This window comes from Balearica regulorum, chromosome 4 (assembly GCF_011004875.1).
Source record: "Balearica regulorum gibbericeps isolate bBalReg1 chromosome 4, bBalReg1.pri, whole genome shotgun sequence".
Lineage (NCBI taxonomy): Eukaryota > Metazoa > Chordata > Aves > Gruiformes > Gruidae > Balearica > Balearica regulorum.
In genome coordinates, this window is record NC_046187.1 from 43,303,909 (window position 1) to 43,322,049 (window position 18,141).

Genomic DNA, 18,141 nt, shown 5'->3' on the forward strand with positions numbered 1-18,141 from the left:
CTAGACTTTTCTTTTCAGCAATACATAAGAAAGTCATTACAATATTTCTGTTAAAATGAGCATGTACATAAATACATGCACACATGCAGATCTGCCACAGTGACAAGAAAGTACATTTCCAACTTCTGGCTTTACAACAGATTCACTCGCATTCAAACCTAGAAATAAAAATGTTAAGGAAAAACAAGAACTTGAAAAGAATTTGAGAATTTTAGTAGAAATTACAAAAAAAAAACCCCAAACGGTGGCATTCTGAAAAGCATCCAGGCACCCACCAGGAACATAAAAAAATATCTTTACGTTCCTTTCTAGAATCTAGAAGCACTCAGCTTGGGTTTTTTGGGACTTTTTCTATTGTCTTGTAAAAAGCCATAGATTTTAAATTTAAAGACAGTACTTAAGAGTAGCCTGTAGATATTCTGATCTAGTACTACTCTGTCTTACCTTTGTTGAAGCAGGATTCCTTACTTACAGGACAGGCAGCTACCTGGGAGTGATGGTCAAAGTCTTGTATCTGAACGCTTACTCCTCTCTATCTACAGGTAGCTGTTTCCTGGCTAGCATAAACTCTTGCAATGGTAATTATAACTGCTTTTAATCTGGAAGCACCGAGAAGCTGCCAACAGTCAGCATAATTTAACTTTATTATTGACTCTTGGATTTTGATTTTTTATAATCTGTCAATTATGCAATTAATTAAACTATTAATGGATTTATTTCCTAATTTTTTTAATCCATTGTTTAAGATCCATGTTTTGATGAACAAATTCAATAATTTGAATGCAAATAGAATATAATCTGTGTTTAGCTGGAACATGTCATAAAACATGCAGGCTTTAACTGAACGAAAACACAGAGAAAACAACCTAGCTTACACCTCTGGGCATTTTGCATTATTCCCTCACCTTATTAAAAATGTCTGCAATTAATTCTAGTTCAGCTCTTAGTCATTGGTTCTTCCATAAAGCAGTTGTTAGTTTGTTACATATTTTCAGCCTACTAAATTCTTATACATGATGAAATCACCACTCCTCAAAAATGAAAGGAAGGAGTTCTTCAAGTGTTTTAATAATACTTGCTTCACTATCAGATTTATTCTCTCTTTTTTTTTTTCATTCAAAATCACCAAACAAATTAACATGCTAAGTCTGCGGATTGTTAATTAACCTTATTTCCCCTTCCCATTCTGGGTTTTTTTTTCACTTCTGGCATATGAAGATGTCCAAAAAAAGATTTGTAGTCAAAGATTCCCTAAAAACAGGCCTTTTTTTTTTTTAAACAGTTTTTTAAATAGAAAAATACAGTTTGAGAGTAAAAAGTAAGTATTGCAAAAGTAAGTATTTTTGGACAGCTTTCATGATTAATATTTTTTTAAAAGTTGATTTTATTGATGCTTTCTTTAAGCCTCAATTGCATTGTAGTTCTTTCCACGAAACAAACCCCACAAACAACATTTTTCTTCATTTTTAAATGACCTAGCCCCAGTTTATCTACTGGCTAAAAAGGTACTGTGCTAATTACTTTAGTAACATTCTCTCCACATAAAATAGTATTAGCTCCTTTGCAAAATGCATTCTGCTACTACTAATATATTTAAGTTCACCTATCTTAATTGTCAAAGCTTCCGGCAACATTTTAAATCTAATTACATAGGCTTGCTCATAATGTGAACGGAACGACAAGCCTCATACTTACTGAGTTTGTGTTGCTGGCAAGGAACGTCTGATGATAGAATGAACTTGTCTGTAAACATCCAACTTCGACATGCATCGGCAGGACGTGTGATTGGCAAAACTGACGGTTACAGGTTTGGGGCCGTGAGAGAGAGGCACTGTGATCTCAAATAACTATAAAAGGGAAAGCAAAGAACTTTTTTTAATAGATCAGCAACAGTACAACCGAAAATAATAGAAGGACATACAAAAAAAGTTATAAGGAATTTCAGTTTCGGTTTTTGTTCTCTACCGTCATTCAGCAGCATATTCAATTATACCGCTAAATAATCATTATGTGCAAAATGAATAAAATAGCATTTTTAGTGTTAAACCCTGTTACGTGCCTGTTTAACATTTAAACTCCTGTTAAAAGAGGAAAACATACAAAGAACTCGTTTTTCTAGAGGAAATTACTTCAAATTGGCAGCCTTTTAAAAAATCTAAAATGTAACATTTGGAAGGTGCTTCAAAAAGTTGAAAAATGATAATAAAGGGGGTAAGCTACAACCTAATACATCAGTTGCACAATTACAAAAGCTTGTGTAAAATAGCAATATATTGGACTTGGATCAAAACATTTTTGGATGATCAAGTTTTGAACTGCAGCATACTGTATTTTTGACTTTCCAGTATTCATATCAATGTAAATTATATGGTTACCCTAATGGAATGCATATGGAACTATTAATATTTTCTAGGATATTAAGAAATATTAACTATTAATAAAATAATCACGTTTATGAATTAATAAAATCCCAATTTTAGTGGGAAACATAGTTCAACTGGTTGAAGAGGACAACTTCAGCAATACCTTGTGGAAAAACTGAACACGTGATAACAAACAGGGAGAATCATTTCAGTGTTCAATTCAGACACGTACTGCATCAAATTAAGAAAGTTTCACTGTAAGACTCAAATCCCAATAGTCTCCTGAAAAGTTAGGATAAATACTTCAGTTCAAAGTCTTAAAAACTTTTTTTTGGTAGTATTTTTAATAGGATAATAGTGTATTGTTGCCTTTTAGGTGTTTTGTCACTTTTCCAAATATATTTAAGAATATTTCTGCATCTTTTGGGGACTTTTCTACCTTTAAGAACATGGTCATAGGTTATTATTCCAGTTTCAGTGGATGAGACTGTGTTACAAGACTTTAATTTGTATCTGAAATCTATCTGCAATGCTTTTTTACAATCAATAACTTTATAGCATGGCATATAGGCAGCACACAAGTGGCATGAAAATACTGGTAATTTTAAATGATTAAAAATATGAAGTACATCTACAGGATGTCCTGAAAACAGTATCTTGCACTGAAGTACACAAGCGCGCCTGGGTACTGACAAGGATGTGGGTGCAGCAGTATGGGATGTATTCACCAAGTACCCACAAGGTGCAGCCAACAATAAAGCTCATAGTATTGATATACCCAAACTACGCAACTTAAACATAAATTGTATAAAACATCATCAACTCTGGCAGATATTATCGATTTCACAAAACAAATTTTGACATCATTTAGTGACTGGATCTTTAAATAAGTTTAACATTGGGAGTGTCATCATACAAGAACTGAAATAGCAAAAGGATTATATTTGCATTATATTCTGTTACAGAAGATTACAATGCTGTTATTTTTGCTGCAAAAAGCACCACATTCCTTATAGTAGTTTTAAATTTGGGGGTTCTTCCCCACTAGAATCTAAAAATGCAAACTGATACATGTTTACTTCTGCAGAAGGAAAACCCAAACAGAAAATAGTTTCCTGCATCTTTCAAATATTGATCACAAAAACTCTATCCATCTAGAGAGCTACCATGAAAAGTTTCTCTTGTTAGACAGACTTATAGCCAAAGCATATTAACATTTGGATTCTCGCTCCAGCTGCAAAATAAATAACAGTTCATAAAATTTTGGTCTTGAGTCATTAATAAGGGCACAAGTCCACATCTAGTTTAAAGTTTGATACCAGTAAAATGGATGCCTAATTATCACCGGACACACCTCCAGGGTTTTCACTAAGTTCAACACAGACTTCTGGAAAGATTCTTTCTAATCAACTTCTTATTATACTCATAATCCTTTTTGGCTTCCAAACCAACATTGGCTCCTTTACCCTTATCTATTATAAAAGTTCCTTTAAATTAATCACAAAAGGCATTCTTACCAAGATGCCTCATCCACAAAGAGCAATAATCATAACACAGAGCTATCACTTTCATACCAATGTGTTGTATGAAAATAGCTTTATGTACTTATTAATTTCTTTTAAAAATATCCACCTCTTTGAAGGCCATCATAGGTTTTGTTACAATGCACAAACTAAGAAATTGGAGAGAAGGAAGGTGTGTTGCAGACAAAGAGACAGAAAGGATTGTGTTTATGAAAAATAGTTTTCATTTCTGCATACAGTACACATTTGAGAAAACACATGCTGAGTTCTTTGGGTATCTTTTTAAAATATTGATCTTAATCAGATGACAAAATTCACGTACATATGCAAGACTTGTACCTTTTTTTAAACAAGTTGTGCTTTGAGAAGGACAGCACGACTGTTGAGACCTCTGAAAATCTGGACAGCTAAGAAGCTACAGATGCAAAAGCCTTTACTGTATTAAATATCTCATAAGAAAACTGATTCTTAAAAGGCCTATATGAATTAAAGGGCAGAACAAAGAGTACGGACTTAATTACAATATTATACATGTAAAGAGAATCTTGTTTTCTCTGCTGTTATGACAGCGTGAGCTTGCTTGTCTGAAGCTGAAATAAAAACCCGCTATAGGGAGAACTGATAAAACTTAGAAACTGAAGATAAGTATGATTCTTTGCATGGACCAAACTGCAGCTGACTAGAAAAAAAGCGCATGTTCTGTTCTTGGAGTACATCAGTTTGCCATGCTGCAGAGCGTAGCAGACTCCAGACCGCTAGAGATGGCAGTGTAGGACTATTGATGCAATTCCAAACCACCTAAAAGAGGTCCCCGTCAGTCCAACTGTTCTCCTGTTCGGCTTCCCAAGGGCACTGAGAGAAATTTCACTTGAGACATACCAATCGTGAGCAGGAATGATGGTGAACATGAATTATCTTAATCTCCATTTATCCTTCCATTTAAACTGTGAAAGGTATCGGTTTAGAGATGAATATTGCCAACAACTATTTCCATCAATACTTCAGTGGTGCAATGCAAAAAAAGCCCAGTTAATGTAAAGGTAGACTAGCTTCCTTGACTTCATTGAATTACCTTCCATTTGTTCAACTAAATTCTCTTAATAGCAATTTATTTTACATCACCCAATAGTAACTACTGTTTATACATGAAGTAAAAAAGCTAAGCCAACTATTTATGTCAGAGCTTATATTATATTTGGTATTACATTTCTAGCCCTCACTTTTGGAAAGTACCTATGATGATACATGAACTAGCATTTTGAAAAGAATATAAACTAGATCTATTTTCATTAATGGAAATGATGGAAGTGAAATACTGAGGTTGGAATTATTGATTTGTTCTTCCTACACTTTTGTCTGTCGTGCTATTAGGATACTATATTCTGATGCATACTGAAAAAGGAGATATTTATTCTTCTCTTCTGATAATGAAAATATATCGAGATTTCACAAGAAATAAATTCTTGAAAAATAGTCACAAAATATATTTGATACTCAGTTATATTTGATATTCAGTTTAAATAACCTCTGGTATTTTAAAATAAGATCCATTCCAAAGAAAATCTATATTCTGCTCTCAGCTGTGATAGCAGCATCACTAAATCAAATAAAGCTATTTAAGCGTAAGTGAATAAACTCTCAACATACATAAGCTGGGTTTGAATTATTATATTAATAAATAATTTCAAATTAGGTAAGATCTGACCTAGTGTAATGCTTTCTGCTTTTGTTAACATCTTTAATTTATTTCTTGTTTATCTTCCTCATCCAACAGAACAATAAGCTCAACATCTGTTGTCACTACAGGGCATGTTTGGCAACATGTAACCACCAAATGTCGGTATCTAGAAAGGATATTTCTAAGAGAAATGCACCGTAACATCTGTGTATGAGGCTGTTTTTTGACTTCCTTCTTTTCTAGCAACATTGCTGGTTGTGGGTACTACTGCTGGTACCACATTGCCCATATGGGTACCTCTTCTGGGAGATCAGATGGCTTATATTTCTGCCTGATCCTTCATTCAGTAAAGGATTAGTTTTATTGTATTCTTAGAGGTCCAAATCTTCTCTTCCCTCCCAGCTTCAAATCATAGCAAAAATCACACACATTCACACTACAGGCAACAGGTAAAAGACTTTTCCTTCAGATCTGTTCCTTGGGGTCCAATGCCCAAAGACAGACATTCAGGTCTAAATACTGCGAAGAACGACTTCAACCCCCAGAAGAACATGAGATCTGACAGTAGCAGGGATTACGGCAGTTTTGTCAAAATTGAGACCTTTTATTGCTCACAGTTATCAGAAAAATGTTAGTAATTATAGTACATTAAACAGCAAATTAAAGTACAATAAATGAGTATTGTTAGAGTTAGAGGCAAATACTCAAAAGTTAAAAGTTCCCTAGAAGATGGGATTTAGGTGTCTAGATCTGAAACTGCTTCTGATTTTTGTTCAGCTCCAAGTTACAAAGTGTTCTAGTTACAAAGAAATGCAGGTATCCCAAAAATTCCAAGGTCTTTTTTTAACACTTAAAAGTATGCAAATTGTCTCAAAGGTAACAAACCACACATTCATAATACAAACAAATAAGTATCATATCCTTTACCTAAAATAAAGGAACATGAAATTTTTTTCAGAGAAAAAAAAAAAAAATCCCAATTTTTGTTTGTAACAATAAAGCCATATACACTTCTTTCTCACCCTGATCTAAGTCTGGTCCACTTGTGCTGAGGTTTTAAAGCAAAAAACCTAAAAAGTAAAGGCAACACATCAAGCTGAGTCAGGTGGAGAAAATTTCAATCCCTATTGTTGAAGAATAGCAAAGTTAGGCTGAGAATGACAATACAGTATATTGGATAACCTTAACATTAGGCTACTTACGCTAGAGTTGTTTACCATTGAACAAGATTATATGCGACTATAAATGCTTATTCCCCGTTTTTCTGTGTCATTAAAAAAATTGAAGAGACTTGTACAGTAAATGGCTTAAATAGAGATTGTGTGCTAAAAACATGACAGTCATTGGTACTATATGGATTTTTAAAAAAAAAAAAAAAAGGAAAAAGTTTTGGTTGCAGGACTTTTTTTTAAATTATTTTTAAAGGAGATGTATTTTCTGTAGTTCCCACTGACCATTATCAAGATGACTTGATATCTGTCTTTCAAACTAGCCAAACTTGAACTGTTCATCTTTAAAAAATGAAGGAAGGTCATTTTTCTTCTAGATTTGGATTACACAAACTGTAATAAGATGTATTTTAGAGTTAATACTTAACCTTTGTTCCTCTGCACCAGCCAAAATTAAAAGGCAGCATATCCTGCAGACCTGAACATCAGCTTCTTAAGCTTGTATTTTCTGCCTCCCAGGTACAGACAGGTATATAATTAAAGAACTCTTCAGACTAATACAAAGGAATTAGACCACTTTTACAGTCATGTGTGCAACTAAGAACAATTCTTTTCCCTGGATTTTCATTCTTTTACATACCAGTTTTTTAAATCCTTGAAAATCAGTGCATATGCTCTGTGTACTGTACTTCTCAGGTGAGAAGCACAGCAAGAGGACATCGGGCAAAGGTGTCTCTGAATTGCTCAGTGCAACCAGACTTGGCCTCTGGCACTCCACAACCTGCAATTACAGTGATGCCAAGGGCACCAGCCCCACCATCTTTGCAACCTTGTTATTTCTTCAGCCATCCCTGCAACAGTTTCCAGGCCAGAGCTGCATGGTCCAGCCACCCTGTAGTAGGCTCTTTTCAGTGCCCGTCCTTTAGCCATTTATAGAGCTGAAGTGGAGAACAGAAATGAGAATGGGACCAGACTCTGGCCCAAAACCCAGAGCGCTCAGCTCCTTAAAAAAATAATTTAAAAAATTAAAAAAATCTAATAGCAGACAGGAATCTCTGAATGCTTGACCAAAAGCACTATCAAAATTCCTGCAAAAAAATTTCCCATACATTTCTCCTCACTGATCCTTAGAAAGACATGTATTTTTGATTCACTGCGTTGACAGCTCCTTCTTTAGACTGGAAGGACTTCATGCCATACTTTCCAGAAAAAAATGGTGATTTCTATATAAAGTATTTCTTTGCTTCAGTGGCTAAATTAGTTTATTCAGCACTATCATCATATGTACCAATTTCCATTGTGTCAGCATACATAAAATTATTATTGTGATTACTGACTTGTGAATTATAATCAAAACTGTTATTTTCACATCAGGATGAGGGAAGCTTATCATTCTTGATACTTTTCAAACATAGGATTTATGTATGATTTTTTTCCTAGATATACATTAACTACACTATATTCTTCTGATGGACTGTGGTTTGTTTTGGCAAGCTTCCCTTAAATTGATTTATGCTCAGTTTCTATCACTTGTGATCTTTGCATTTCCTAAAGTGTCAGTAAGGCCAGCCAAATATAACCAGTGCAACAGAGCACAATGTGTCTGTAGAGATTTTTAAGCTAAGGATATAAGACTGTTTGATTTCAAAACTCTAAACATCTCTATACCAGAAAGAGTGAAAATAAACTATTTGAGAAGTGGTACATCATAATTATATATTTTACTATCTAACTTTTTTGAAAAAAATAGTATTTCAAGGCTGATGTGTAATACAACAACAGGTAACTTATCTGATATAACATACTTTATATCTGTTAAATATGCTTGGGTTCCTTATTCTATCTTTTCATATTTGAGTAACTTTTTTTTTTCCAGAAATTTTAACAGAAAAACCCATTTCGAAATTATACTGATATATCTCCCACTATTAATAGTACCTACCATATCATTACAATCATCAATCTAACATAGAAAAATGCATGGGAAAAGGCTTAAATGCTAAAGTTCAAAACTACTGAAAATTCTTGTGACATATGCATCTCCAAATTGTGTAAAGGAACACCATGTACATCTCAAATATGACAAACAATTTCAAGCTGTTAACTTGTTTCCTGTGAGAAAAGCTCCTCTAAATCTAATTTCAAACTGCTTGGAAAGATGTTTTCCCTTGAGGGACTATTACTGTAACCATGAACAAGAAGATTTAGGACCTTTATATCAAATGATCTGAAAGAAGCCAAAAAAATGTCCATCCTGCCAACCAAGAGGAAGACTGGAATGAGATGGCTCTTCGACATCTCTCACTGCTTCCTTTCGACCTATAAGCAAGTACCTATAGGTGGGGCATAAAAAAGTACAGATGAGGGACAGACTGTTGCTGCACCAGGTAGTTCCAATCTTTGTCACTGCTGTTGAATTACTCATGTCATGGAAACAGAACTGCTGCTTGATTAAAAACGAATTAGAGAGAAAACCAACACAACTACACCACAAAACCAAAAACCAACCAACCACCTTCCCCATAGATCTTTATTAGAGAAACCATCACTCAGGAAATTGGGCTACTGCAGTGTCACAGATCAAGGAGAAGAAAAAGATCTACTGCATTTTATGAATTAGCCTAGGGGTCCTCAAATGTTTTCACAGACCTCGAACTACGTCTTAATTAAGAAACTGTCTCATACCCCAATCATGATTAAACACCCATTAGCAACTATAGAAACAGTTTTTGGGGAAAAATGGTATTAAAAGCAATGCAGAATACTTTTCTATTTTATTTTATTTTTTAATAAAGTTAAGTAGGTAGAAAGGAGGAACACAGCCTGAACTTGAGAACTTCTGACCTCTCTCTGGACCACCACAGTGTTCCACAAGCCAATCTGGGAACATCTGACCTATAGTCCATTCTCCTGCCAATCAATTACTTGCTATGCATGAAAATAAATTCGATGCTTAGCTCTTTTCTCTTTAATTTTGATGAAAGCTGATATCAACTTTCTTTAGATTTTAATGTCTGGAACCAATGCTAGAGCTTCCCCTCACAGTAAGACCTCCAGCTGAGAAATTAATTTCCTATTAAGCACTTTTTCTGCAGGGTGAACAGCATGAAGTTATCTTATGGAATTTATGCACCAAAAATAAAGCTACAAAAATGGTGACTTATGAAAAAACAAAAGATGCCTGGTTACTAACCATTTGTTCTCATTTAATTCAGGAAATAAAAGGAAAACAGTAGTGAAAATAGCTGTGTAGGGTACCTGAATTCCACAGAAGGGTCTTGAATCCAATACTTTTTTCTTCCTAATTCTCATCTGATATAGGGTAAGCTGTGGTCACATAATTTTAAAAAGATTTGAGATGATGACAGATGAAGAGATATAGCTATAGCTCTCTTCCTTTATAAGGTTTTTTTAAAACTGCATTCTGTCAAGGACCAGATAAAACTGGAAAGCAGAAGCAAGATAGAAAACTCAGAGATTAAATTGCTTGCTTTTACAAAATAGGTCAGAAAACAAAACAACGCTATTGCCTCTTCTTCTTCTTTAAATGTCCGTTAACATTTTCCTTTCCAGAGTCTCTCAAATCTTTAATTACTCCTATATCATATCATCACCAATGACATCAAGAACTTAAAAAAGAAACTCAGTACTAAACATTTTCTACTAGACAGAAAAAAATATTACTTCACTCAATAGATATGAACATAAAGATGAATAGAAAGGGATTATTTACCCCAAATTGATAAGGTGCTCAAAGACCAGTAAATCTGTGCTAAATGGAACAACTCTCTCTGTAACTAGATCATCCTTTATTCCAGTAAGATAAACTTTATAAATACATGTTGTCATCCCCCCCACCAAAAAAAAGGTCATATTTCTTGGTTTATAACATGAAAATTATATTTGCATCTTTCAAGCAAGTGGAACTAGGACAGCTGTTTGTGGGCATAACTATGCGCTTGAACAAAATCAGTGTTGTAGTTTTCCCTGTTTAAGCTATTTGAGTTACATTATTCATTCCTGTGCTGTGTGGCTCTCTACCACTAGCTTAAATTTAGGATTGAAAATTCTTGGTAGAATATACCATTTCAGACAGATTTGGTAAGAAATGAGGATAGAAAATGTATTTTTAAAAATGAGGGGTTTTTTTTCCCCCCCTGTTTTCTTTACACCCCTTTTCCTAATCCCCTTTCAAGAAGGCTCAGAGCACTAAGAAGTTTCATGATAAAAGAATGACATTTCAATGGACTATGATTTTATCATTGGCTATGCAGTTGTGTATCTTCCTTATAAACACGTACTGCATCTTCAGCTAGAAGAATCTAGTTGAAAAGGAAGCAAGATTTACACTAAAATTAGTTTTCTTCAAAGCATCAGAAAGAGGTAAAAAGCAAAAAAGCCCCCAACCAACAAAAAACTTATCAAATACTGTAACAAAAGCAAAATACCCTAGCAAATGTTTTGAAGCATGGCTATTTTTACATTATTTTTGAGGGAAATGTTGTAAGATAATGTGATAATTGCTATAGCTACTTAAAACAGAATTATGCATGTATGTTTTCCTTTAAAGGCAGCTCACAGGCTCAATGCATAATCTCTGCACACTCCTACCTGATCACTACCCCTGAACTTGAAGAATAAAAACTGCACACAGACCTGAGGAAGAGGCATTAAAACAAAACAAATGGGTACACTATACTAGTATCTCTTAATATAGTAAAGTTTAGTTCTTAAAAGGCTTTACTTGCAACATGTATCTTGTCTGTATATGACCTAAAATAGTCTTCACTAGTAAATTACACAGGGTAGTTTTCCAGAGAGTCCTTGCCTCATACAGCAGGCAAATGGTAGATGGAAAAAAAACAACCAAGAAGGAATTAAGTTTCATGGATAGTCTCAAAATTGAGAACAGGATACTCCCCTCCCCCCCACAAATAAATAAATTGAGAAAAAGTGTGTTAAACATTTTCTTCCACGCAGTAGTCTCTTCAGCTGTTTTTTCTATGTATTCTGGAATTGATTTTTTTTTCTTCTTTGTAGTAGCAATAACAAAGTTTAAGATATGCATAATCATAAATGGAATTGCAAGGACCACTTGGACTGTAATAAGTATGAGAACTTACTGTCTTGCTGATGTAATTTGTGCTGATATTCATGCACTGGAGTCCTTCACTATTGCAGCAACCTCCACATCTGTAGATGGATACACATGGGGGTTTAAAGAAGGTGTTTGTAGTTGCTCCAAACTCTTTTCCCACATCCACACACACTTCACGTGGCATGCACTGAGTTTTTCTCCATTCAGTATCAATACCTGCCAAGTTATAGGGAATTTCATGTGTTATAAAGTAACTGTTTAAAACAATACTCTCCTACAGTAAATTAGTAGGATTTTTTTTTTAAGTTCAGAACTAGAACATGCATTGCTAGTCACACCCTTTATTCAGTGAAATATGTATCTCTGTATGTTAACTTCTAGCTAATTTTTCTTCTTCATAGAGATGTGACATATTGTCATGAAGCAGAAGAAAAGTCACAGTGGAGCCAAGAGGGAACCTAACAAGGTTGGGTAGATCTTACGACATCCACAGCTAAAGCAATACATATCCTTTCTCCTTTGCCTGGGGTAAGTATCACCTTGAATGAAGTATAAAGGAGCACTGCAAATCTCCACAAAGTAATTTTAACCGGTCCCACACTGTCCTTTGCTTGGATACTATATATTAAAAACATTACATTTGATGCCTACACACTTAATGTGAAATTAATTTGAATGTTTACTTAGTTAACTACAAGAGTATAATTTAAAGAAAAAGGTTATTATTTAGCAATTATGTACACCATATGATTTAATCTGAAAGGTGGTATTTGTGCCCAGATTACCCACGCAAATGTGGGCAAACATTTTACATAGTGTTACAGAGCTGTTTTCCAAATGCAATCTTACACTACACAGCCATGAGACTTGCAGCTGTACAGGCCCTTTATTATCTCTTGGAGCCAGTTTTTGGTAGGCTACTCAGAGAAAATGGAAATTTCACCTACCTTAAAGTCTCCATTAAGGTACATTATTTCCAGTATCATGTCAAAAAGTACACCCCCCACTATAAATCCTCTGTTCCTCTAGCTGCAAGCACTTGCTTAACTGTAAGCTAATTACATTTTTATCCAGGCCATCTGAAACACTCAGGGGTACTGCAATACTTGTTTCAAAGTTGGTTTGTTTCTGGTTTCAGCATAACATCATGACAACTGCCCTCTTGTAACAGGAAAAAGGTACAAGTGGATTATTTGGCCTCCTAAAGCAATAACATGTAAAAGAAGAAAGCATTACCAGCCATGACGTAATTGCAGAAAAAGAGCAGAAATAGTTCAATGAATCCAACTATTAGTGTCCTCTTTGCTTTCTGCAAAATCATTACAGCCTCTGCAAAGCAGGATTCCTTATACCTGAAGACAAACACTTAACTTCTTATATCTACTGAGCTAAGAAAGTAGTCTGTATCTTTCTTACAATGGATGTACCAAAAATACTTCTCCAGAGCAATTTATTTCATTAGGGAAGGTTGACTGTCAAAGATTTTCTTTTATAGCCACTGTGTGGTTTACTGATTTCCAAATATTTTTGACACAACTGTCAAGCCTTTGGGTTTTAATTTATCATCTGTTAGAACGTGTTTTGTTCCTGTACTTACTTTTCAGGATCTCTGCATTATAGTGTGCTGCAGCAAATTTCAGGGAATCATCTGATCTTGTGTCAAAGCTGGAGTGTTCCCTGTTGTGTTGCCAACCTCCTTTCCTCAATTGACATTTGAACATTTTCCAGTATTCTGGGTAAAGTACTGTCATGAGTTCATCCACACTGGACACAGACCGCAACTGCTCTTCCAGGTCTTTGCTTGCATGAGCCTGTCAAAGTAACACACAAGATTAATTACTTTCTCTATTACACAAGGTTTGCTGGAAACTAGCCTGAAAAACAACTCAAACATTGTAAAATAAAGTTGTGTTCAAAGGGGTCCTCGTTACAAAACCTGCTTTTGTCACTCAGTGCCAAGAGTACTATATTGACAAATACTGAAATGTTTTGCTTCTACCACTAATGCTTTATTACACTCGTAGTTCAAAACATCTGTGTGAGAAAGGCATTAAGCCTGTACAAGTACAGTTTGTAGATTAAAAAAAAAGAAAAAGAAAAAAGCATTTTTGTTCTGGAAAGAAAAGTTTTCGTAATAAAATTTTGAATGCTTAAACCCCAAAATATTTAAATGAAGTTCATGTTATTTAATATCACATACTATTAAAGTAACACCAAATTTTTGCCCAATTTCCCTTACTCCAGGAAAATTGAAACATCCAGAAATGCAAAAATGGTGAAATTAGGAAAAAAAAAAAAAAAGAAAATAATTCATGTTATTTTGTACCTTTATAGGGGAAATCTCAATAACCAAATTCTTTTATAAAGCACTAATCCTTAAATCAGTAGGAGTCAAGGACTTTGGTACCTTTAAGAATTTGAACTGTACGCTCCCTCACTGCTAAGAGTTTCCCCTGAAACTCTTCAGGACTCTAAGCACTACACCTCTTTAACTTGTTGTTTCAAGAGTAGCTTCAAATCCTGTAACCTTGCTTTCTTATTTGCTGGCTTTTACACAAACTCATTGCAATTGCATTTTCCTTAAAGACAACGACGGAGGTTTACATTCTAATTTCTCACTTATCTGGAAGATTCCTTTATCCTCTTAGATGAAACAACATATTGCATCAAAGGACTGCTGTTATTCCCTGCCCACCCTTCTCATCCGTGAATTGCTGACCTTTCAAAGGGAAGGGCATTAAGAAGAAAGAGAAGTATTGAAGAACCTTTCGCCACCTTCTCAGCCTATGTGGCCCTTAGATGGCAGTATGAGACACAAAATATAGAGGTACGCTTTGTAACAGTGTCAAGCAACTGGCTGCAGACTCTACAGGTTACTACAAAATTGCTGCTCTAGTCCCAAGAAACACGAGGCTGTAACAGAGTAAAACGTGTGTCTAAAGCCAGAAATAAGAAACTACAGAGACTGGAATTTAAGACTCCTTATCAAACTCCACGACTAACAAAAAAGAAATTCTTTCAGTTCAGTGATTTTGAACATTGGACGAGTAAAACAACCAGTTCCGAACCAGCTCACCTGAACCAAAACTGCTCCTTGTCTCACAAACAACTAAAAGGGTACAACATGGCACATGCTGGCGCATCCACTTCTCTATCAGGTGTCAAATATGGGAGAAACACCTCAGGGTAAGGCAGATTCACAGAACTCAATTTCATAAACACAGGTAAACACAGAAGCCAAAGCTAATACGGATTTCAAAATCATTTTATATGTCAAAGTGTTATGAAGTTAAAAAAAAAGTTTTCACTGAAGCCTCGCTAACCACAGTGTCATGACGGACTACTTTGTCCTGGGAGATTTCAATAATCAAGCTCTCAGTCTCAGAAACGCGCTCATTCAGGGCTTCATCTCTTTCCTTGCCTCCATAGGAAGGGTCATCTCTGAGCCCAGCCACCCAGCAAGCGGTATCTTGGGGCCTTGCCTTCAAATTCACTGGCAACATAGAGCATCTCGCTCCCCACCACCCCAACGCTCCTTGCAGGATGCCACACAGGTTCTCAATCAGTGGGTCACAGACAAAAATCCAAGCTGAACAAACAACTAATTCGGCCTCTGTCTGCTTGCTTTTATCTCTCTCAAGAGGTGAAAAGAGCAGGGTTTGAGTACCCTTGTTCCTGCTGGGCTGTTTCCTGAGAGCGCTGCAGCACATGCCCCTTGAGAAACGGGAAGCAGTAAACGCCAGCGTCGCAGATGCGTGCCCGCCACGTGATGGGAATAACGCCTGGCACGGGAGGTCATGGCGTGCACATCCTGTCACAAGGCTGGATGCCAGGCCATTATGTAAAAGGCACTGGAATGGAAACTCTGTTTAGTCACCTAGCAGCTGATCCTAGGAGGTACCAGCAGATCATGGGGGTGACATGAAAAGAGAATCCAACCAAAGGTTCACCAACTTTTGATGAATCACTTCAAAGCCTGTGCAGCCCACCATAGACAACATGTTGGCTGTTTCAGATATTTGAGGTACAGGCCTAGATTATCAGAAAACTAAGTACTGAAACTCAAATTACTTAGTTGATAAGAAGTCAAGGTTATGGAGCAGCAAAGAAATTACATTTGTTAGAAATAATGTCTGTTGATGAAATCCTCTTTGGCTAGGAAATTAAGTCATGTCTTTCTAGCTGGACAGAAAATTTGGTGTATATATATATAAAATATGTATGAAAAAAGTCAAAACATGAAGAAATGGGTGGCTTTATTAAAAGTATCGTATCTAATTTAATAAAGTATTGTTTCAAATACATTTCTTCCTGGATATTCCATGGGCCAGAGTATGTGAAGGATAGAGAATACTGCCTACAACCTGAAGTGCTCACTTAAAATGAACAAAAGGAAAACAATTTCTGGAGCAGATAAATATAATTACTTCTTTTAAAATATGAATCATCATTACTGCATCAGAATTATTTTGTACTTAGTTTAATAAAGTCATTTGCTTGTAAAGCTGGCTTAAATTCAAACTTCCAAATATACTGTGGGAAACCAACTTGATCACTAGAGGGCTTTTGTTCTCTCCCCTCTTCTGATCACCACTCACTTCACAAGGATTTATCGCTGCCCTTTGGTTGCCCATTCTACTGCTTTTATCATTTTTACATATTATCGACATTGTCCTACATGATCACCTAAAAATACTAGAAGCTATATTCTGGAGAAAGACATTGACTAAGCCTTTGACCAGCCAATCTCTGCAAGATGATAGATGATATTGAGCAAAATACAAGAAGGAATGGTGAATACAGTAATGACAAACTTGCCTCATTTCACTTCTTCCATGCTATTTCCCAAGGAGGGAAAAAGACAAATACACATATAAAAAAAACAGTAAAGCTTGATGACAAGCACTCTCTCATTATTATTTATTTAACTTAGGGAACTTTTAGTCTATCAAAGTATGTTTTGCACAATATGGCTTTCCACTAAACGGTATGTCCAGTTTTTCATAAAATTATAGCTTACAAGGGGAGGCGCAGGATACCAAATAGGCTCTATATCCATTAACAAAACCAAATTTATAATAGATTTTCCACGCATTACATTATTTGTCTTTCGCATGTCCCCAGTGTCTGCCTCTATTATTAATAACAAAGGTCAGAACACTTAATATTTGGCAGCATGCTTGACACATAATTGATGGTGCAATGTGCTATAACGGTACTTTACGCATCTGCTCCAATTATAGTTGTCAGCTCGTTTCATTTTCAAGGATTTTGTTGACAATTCTTAATAGAAAAATGCTGTCTCTCACCCCCTCCATTTTAATATGCTTATATACTGTATTTATTGACTGACTGAAATGTATTAAGAATCAAGTAGTTAAATCCAAATGTTGAAACAAACAGCACGCAAGCAAATGGAAATATTACAAAAGAAAAGTATGTATAAACATTTCACTTGCATAGTATTTTATTGCAATTTTCATGTTTTTCACTGCTAGTTTTTGGAAGTTGATGCCAGTAAAAAAAGAAAATATCTTAATTAAATATCTTAGCTATAGTTAAGAATTAAATTCAACTTTTTGTCTATCCCTACAATCATGCTAGAATAGCTCTGATTTTTGTCTTATATGCACCAATTTGTCACTAGTAAAATTGAATGACTGTCCACAGTTGCAAACTTTTAACTTACCATTCAATATAGTAACATAACAGTGTATTACAGAAGTGAAGCGGTAACACTACAGCAGTCTGAGCTATATTATGTTTAAAGTGACCTCTAGTCATTCCCTTATTTTAAATACAAAGAATAACACCAGGCAAAGAAAACAAATAAATGGGGGGATGTGGAGAGGAGGAATGTACAAAGTGGAAAGGAAAGGAAAAACACATGAGTTTGCGGAAAGATATGAAAGAAAATTTTTTAATAAAGAAAAAGATATTGGCTGTGAGGATATGCTTAAGACTACAGAAGTTTCACTTCTGTATTACACATCGCATTTGTTTTGCATAAACTATTAGATAATCATCCTAGGCTTATGGTACTTAATATTGCTCTCCTGTTTATAAGTACAATTGTTTAAGCTGAGGTAGTTTAAAATTTCCACTTTAAGGGAAATGCAATTTTTATGCAAGTCAGCATTTTTCAGATAGTATTTTATTTAGATATTCTTAGAAAATGCTGGAAAAAATATCCAAGATTATAGATTTGCACATGGCACTTATGTTTGGTCTTTCAGTCAAACATTTAGCTGCTACTGAGGTTCTGAAACTTCTTGGCTTGTGCTTGTTCCTCAAGTACCTGTATTCCTGA

At 35.2% G+C, this 18,141-nt stretch overlaps 1 protein-coding gene and 1 long non-coding RNA gene across 2 annotated transcripts in view; one reads left to right on the forward strand and one right to left on the reverse strand.

Annotated features, from left to right (window-relative positions):
* LOC142601746 (uncharacterized) overlaps positions 1–12,415 on the forward strand; it is a 56,786-nt gene extending 44,371 nt beyond the window's left edge. The window contains exons 4-5 of the long non-coding RNA XR_012835335.1: positions 11,304–11,421; positions 12,235–12,415. This is a non-coding gene — a long non-coding RNA (uncharacterized LOC142601746). The remainder of the gene's footprint in view (positions 1–11,303; positions 11,422–12,234) is intronic.
* Positions 1–18,141, reverse strand: part of VEGFC (vascular endothelial growth factor C) — a 79,363-nt gene that overhangs the window by 8,067 nt on the left and 53,155 nt on the right. Inside the window, exons 2-4 of the mRNA XM_075751925.1 lie at positions 13,429–13,642; positions 11,857–12,047; positions 1,696–1,847 (exon numbers count right to left, since the gene is read on the reverse strand). Of these exons, the coding sequence (XP_075608040.1) occupies positions 1,696–1,847; positions 11,857–12,047; positions 13,429–13,642 (557 nt within the window). The remainder of the gene's footprint in view (positions 1–1,695; positions 1,848–11,856; positions 12,048–13,428; positions 13,643–18,141) is intronic.